The 6,000-nt window shown below is 41.8% G+C and overlaps 1 protein-coding gene across 1 annotated transcript; it reads left to right on the forward strand.

The window, feature by feature from the left end:
* The first annotated feature begins 3,437 nt into the window (after nt 1-3,437).
* LOC104605315 (putative pectinesterase/pectinesterase inhibitor 28) lies at nt 3,438-5,705 on the forward strand. Its single transcript, XM_010270035.2, has 2 exons — nt 3,438-4,614; nt 4,702-5,705. Exons 1-2 carry the CDS (start codon nt 3,534-3,536, stop codon nt 5,538-5,540), a joined length of 1,920 nt encoding a protein of 639 aa, XP_010268337.2. The 5' UTR covers nt 3,438-3,533; the 3' UTR covers nt 5,541-5,705.
* Nucleotides 5,706-6,000: the final 295 nt, after the last annotated feature.

Consider the following 6,000-nt stretch of genomic DNA (forward strand, 5'->3'; position numbering starts at 1 on the left):
GGGCTTGTTTAAGACCATACAAGGACTTTTTGAGTCGACATACCAAGGAAGAACTGTCATAGTATCCCAGTGGAGGCTTCATATAAACAGTTTCCTTGAGGTCCCCGTGCAAGAAAGCATTTTTGACATCCATCTAATGAATTTCCCAATGTTTAATTGCATATATGACCAACAACAAACGGACGGTGATGATCTTAGCAATAGGGGTAGATATCTCATCATAATCTATCCCGTACTCCTGCTTGAACCATTGTGCCACCAAACGTGCGTTGTATTTATCAGGAGTCTCATCGGAATTGAGTTTCACTGAATACACCCATTTGCTTCCAATAAGAGAGGCATCTGGAGGAGCTAGAACCATATCCCAAGTATCATTATCCATAAGAGCTTGGAGTTCAGTATCCATAGTGTCTTTCCAATGCGGGACAGCCATAGCCTTCTGATATGATGTGGGAATTTTTGTGATAGACCAAACAACAGAGAAGGAGCTATGGTTTAAAGGAAAACCATAGCGGTCAGGAGGATGAGAAATTCAAGAAGAGCGACGTAAATGATGATTAGAGGATGGTTGAAGATCACTGATAGGTGCAGGTGTACTTACAGGATCAAGAAAAGGATGAGAACTCATGGCTATAGATGATGAATCGGCTTCTAGTGATGAAGGGGGCAGGGCGATAGGAGCTGGAGCAGTTAGCTTCTCTTTGAAAAAGACACGGAGCAACTCTGGAATAGAAGGTGAATCTGAAGAACTTGTAAAGTCAAAACAATGCAGTATCGAAATAGAAGTAGCATGCAACTTAACAATGTGAGCAAAAAAGGGCATGTTCTCAAGGAAGATGACATTGCGGGATACGCGAACTCGACGAGACTTTGGATCATAGCAAAGAAAGCCCTTGTGATCGGGGCTATATCTCACAAAAGCATACATTGTTGATTAGGGAGTCAGCTTTGTGCATTCATGTGGAGGAAAATGAACAAAACATACACAACCAAAGACATGAAGAATAGAAAAATCAAGTGAATGGTGAAACAAACTTTGAAAAGGAGATGTATTATGCAAGACAGATGATGGAAGAATGTTAATAAGGTACATAGTAGTGCTGGCTGCCTCCACCCAGAATGAAGTAGAAGCATGGGAATCATGAAGAAGAGTTCGAACTATGCTCAGGATATGTCTGTTCTCGCACACTGCCACTCCGTTTTGTTGTGGAATGCCAGGACAATATCTCTAGGATTGTATTCCATTGTCTCTTAAGAAAATTTGAAAATCTCCATCAAGGTATTCACCCCCCGAGTCTGAATGGAGAATCCCAATATTTGCATCAAATTGGTTTTTGATTTTTGTTATTAAGGATTTAAAGGTAGAAAAAACTTCATATTTGTTTCTCAAGAAATATATCCATGTAAAGCGAGTGCAGTCATCAATAAATGTAACAAAATATTTAAATCCCAATTTGGAAACAACTCGAGACGACAAAACATCACTATGTATTATTTTAAAAGGAATAGAAGCATGTTCAACAACTGAAGGAAAGGGTAAAATGTGACTTTTACTCAAGCAACAAGAAATGCAAGTCTTATCAACATTATTAAAAGAAGTGGCTTTAGAAGACAAATAGTCATTACAAAACAAAGACTCAAGTTTATTTGCATAGGGGGTGCCCAAGACGCCTATGACACAAGTGCCATACATTTTTTCTACAAATAACCTCAGTACTAGGAGTGATAGTAAGTAAACAGGATGTGGATGAATGCCCCGGTGTCTTTTCAAATTCCAAGGCAAATAGCTGACCCAGTCTACGCTCCTTCCCTTTCACCGTTCCAGTGCGTTGGTCCTGTATCAAATAGCCATCATGTGAAAAGGAAATAACATTACCATCCTCAACTAACTGACCGACTAAGATTAAATTAGTTGTAAATTTAAGAACAAAGAAAGTTTTAGGTAGATGAAAACAAGAATTAGCAGATGTGGTCCCAAGGGCCAAAAAAGGAAAGAAGATGTAAGAGACATAGATCAATCTCTACACTAGGATAGTCTTCCCTTTATACTTTTTCCGTCTTGTTGTCCCCTCTTCTCCCATCCTACGCCTTTTTATACGATTGCTCCAACTTTTGCTTGGGTAGGACCCTAGTTTTTTCACCATTCCTATTTGCCTAGGATCTTACTTGACTTGGAGATTGCTTTGGTATCTCCCTTATCCTTTTCCCCTTGCTTGAAGACCTCGCTTTGGCACTGCCATGCCCCTCATAAATGCTTGCTCACTTACTAGCTTGTAAGTGGGCGTGGCGCCTTCCTAGTATCCCCTCTCTTGCCAAACCTTGCCCGGTCCATCTTCCTTGGAGGTTCCTTGTACTTCACAGTCTATTAAAAGTGGTTGGTTCCTTTTATTCCTAGTTACCTCTGATCAGATGGCATGTGGTGCATTATAGTCATTCTATTTTCTTTTATCTCGACAAAGGTTGAGTTGAAGAGATAGGTTTTGAGATTTTCTCATTCTCATATTCCTAATTAACCACCCAAAACTTCTTCCTAGAACATCTCCCTCTTCAAAACTATCTCATTAATTCATAGCTAATAATACCATTTACCCTTTTATTCTAAAATTTTGATTCTCTCTCTCTCTCTATCTATCTATCTATCTATCTATCTATCTATCTATCTATCTATCTCTATACCATCCAAATACATGCATTTAGTTGTCCATTGTCCATCAAGTAGTTGAACCACATGGGAACCCATTTAAATTCCAATAAAAACATATAAAAATAATACAAATACATTAATAAAAATAGTAAAATTAATAAAAACATTAGTTTTACAGTTACTTTTTATTAATTTAAAATCCATTTTAAAAGTAATTAATAACAGTTACAATGAAAAATGAATAAAACTTAAATATCAATAATAAGAATATGAATTATTCATTTTTATAATTAATTTATAATAATTTGAAATCTATTCAATTTCATTTGAATTAATAAAAATTAATAGCAAAAAATGGACATTTTCAAACCAGATAGACATAAAGTTGTAAGCACGTTGAATGAGCACTTAAAAAAAATTTAGCACCTACCCCCAGCCTACGCTGGATTCCAGATTAAAATTCTTGTCACAATATTTTTCAGAGTGTGCCTAGTAGATCCGGTCCCACTTTCACGACATGGAACGCTTTTGTTGGACTGTGAAACAATGCAGTTTGCTACACGTGTCCATTAATTATTGCTGGTTAATTTGGTATAGCTAGTTCTAATAACAGATTTTAACTCCCAAGGAAGAAGCTGGTTGGTGTGCATTTCTCAAACCATTAAAGTAGGAAAAACAGTTGAAAACATGACTACAAACTGGCCAGAAACACTAACTACCGTCTATTTTGTCACATTTCTTCAACTGAAATTTGCTTCATTTGTTCATTTCCCATGCTATAAAACGAATCCTCCTGGCAAATCTCAATGTTGCAGCAGAGATTAGCTCATCTTGTTTCATTAAAGGAAAAACTGAGAAATTGTAGAGTAAGCAGCTGTTTGTTCAAAAAATGCCATACGGAGATGCAAACAATGATGCAGAGAAGAAGAAGAGGATCGCCGTTATTAGTGCATCTTCCTTGATCCTGGTGGCCATGGTTGTGGCCGTGGCGGTTGGCGTCAATCACAACACTTCTGACGCCAGTGGCGATGGGGAGAGTGTGAGCAAAGATTCGGGTGGTGACATACAGTCATCGATGAAGGCAATCAAGGCCATATGTCAACCCACTGATTACAAAGAAACATGCGTTCAGAGTCTGTCGTCGGCGGCCGGAAATACTACTGACCCCAAGGAACTCGTCAGGGTCGGATTCCAGGTGGCCATGAAGCATATACGCGAGGCCCTCAGTCAGTCGGAGACGCTGAAAGAAGTGGAGAAGGACCCAAGAGCAAAGCAGGCACTTCTGTCATGCCAAGAGTTAATGGACTATGCCATTGATGACCTAAAGAACTCGTTCGATAAGCTGGGTGCCTTTGACATCTCCAAGGTTGATAACATACTCGCCGATCTAAAGGTTTGGCTTACTTCTGTGAATACCTACCAGGTAACATGCACGGATGGGTTTGAAAACACGACTGGAGATGCTGGGGAGCGCATGAAGAAAGCACTAAAGACATCCGGGGAGCTCACCGAAAATGCCCTCGCCATGGTAGATGAGATCTCCTCCATCCTTAACCAGTTGCAGATCCCCGCATTGAATCGTCGTCGGCTTTTTTCTACCAAGGAATCAGCAGAATCATCAGAAACTCCCACTACCGCCGAAGATGACATCCCGGCGTGGATCCCGAATGAGCATCGCAAGCTCCTCTTCACCGGTCCTCTGGATGCCCTCAAGCCCGACCTCGTCGTCGCTAAAGATGGAACTGGAAATTTCGCCACCATCCTTGAAGCACTTGAGTCTCTACCCAAGACCAAGGAAAACAAGACCATCATCATGTACATCAAGGAGGGAGTCTATTCTGAGATCGTGGAAATCAGCAGGAACCTAACCGGCAGCTTTATTATGTACGGAGACGGTCCTACGAGGACCAAAATCACCGGGAGCCTCAACTTCATTGATGGAACTCCCACATTCAAGACTGCAACAGTTTGTATGTAGGAAGTTATATAATTCTGTTGGGTATTTTACACTGTATAATTGTCTGATTGATTCATGTAATATCTTCTTCTTCTTGCAGCTGTGAATGCACATGGGTTCATTTGCAAGGACATCGGAATTGAGAACGCCGCCGGTGCTGAAAAGCATCAGGCGGTGGCTCTGAAAGTCGTCGCCGACATGGTTGTGTTCTTCAACTGCCAGATGGATGGATACCAAGACACCCTGTATGCTCACTCCGGCCGTCACTTCTTCCGCGATTGCACCATCAGCGGCACAATAGACTACATCTTCGGGAACGGAGAGAGCATTTTCCAGAACTGTAAGATGGTGATAAGGAAGCCAATGGTGAACCAGGCCAACATTGTGACTGCCCAAGGTCGGAAAACCGAGCGCGAGGTGTCTGCAATCGTGCTGCAGGGTTGCACCATCAGCGCCGATCCATCGCTGGTGCCTGAGAAGAACGTATTCAAATCATACCTGGGTCGCCCATGGAAGGAGTTCTCCAGAACCATAATCATGGAGACCGATATCGATGATTCCATCAGTCCAGATGGGTGGATGCCATGGATGGGTGACTTTGGCCTCCAAACTTGCTACTATGCCGAATTCAACAACAGAGGTCCAGGAGCTGTGCTGACCAACAGAGTGAAGTGGCCTGGAATCAAGACACCACTCACCCCGGAACAGGCTCAGGAGTACACTGCCGCCCCATACATCCAAGCTGATGATTGGGTGAAGCCTCTGGGAATTCCATATGTTCCAGGCCTCATGTCCGGTCCCGCGGCCGCGGCCGCCCTTCCCACTCCCGCGGCCTCCACTCCCGCGGCCTCCGCCACTCCTGCAGCGGCCTCCACTCCCGCGGCCTCCGCCACTCCTGCAGCGACCTCCACTCCCGCGGCCTCCCCACCCGAGGCCTAGACCTAGAGCCCTAGAGGGGGACTATATAACGTTGTGAGTTAATCTACAAGTATTTTTGAAGGAGACAAAGTATCATTCCTTCTCTTAATACGTGTAATCTTCTTGTCCAAAGGGACGAATCAAGAAATGACTCAAAAGAATAAAAATAAAAAGATTTTATGAAAAGGAGACAATACCCCCCCCCCCCCCCCCCCTTGTTTAATTTCATGCTTCTCCTACATTTTATCTTTAATTTTGACATACATACATACATGAACTACTCACTCGTTTCTTAATTTCATTGATAATCTTGTTCTTGTATGCATCGTAGAAAGAAATTTGTGCGCATTAATTTAAAATGATGGAGAATGAAAGACGCATTAATAATCAAGGTCTTTGGTTTATTTAATACTATGATCTAATCTTTGTCTGCACCTTTTGATCTCTATGTATTCTCGAGTTAACATTTTATATATATTAT

The sequence above is a fragment of the Nelumbo nucifera genome, chromosome 1 (assembly GCF_055504915.1).
Source record: "Nelumbo nucifera cultivar China Antique chromosome 1, China Antique-T2T, whole genome shotgun sequence".
Classification (NCBI taxonomy): Eukaryota; Viridiplantae; Streptophyta; class Magnoliopsida; order Proteales; family Nelumbonaceae; genus Nelumbo; species Nelumbo nucifera.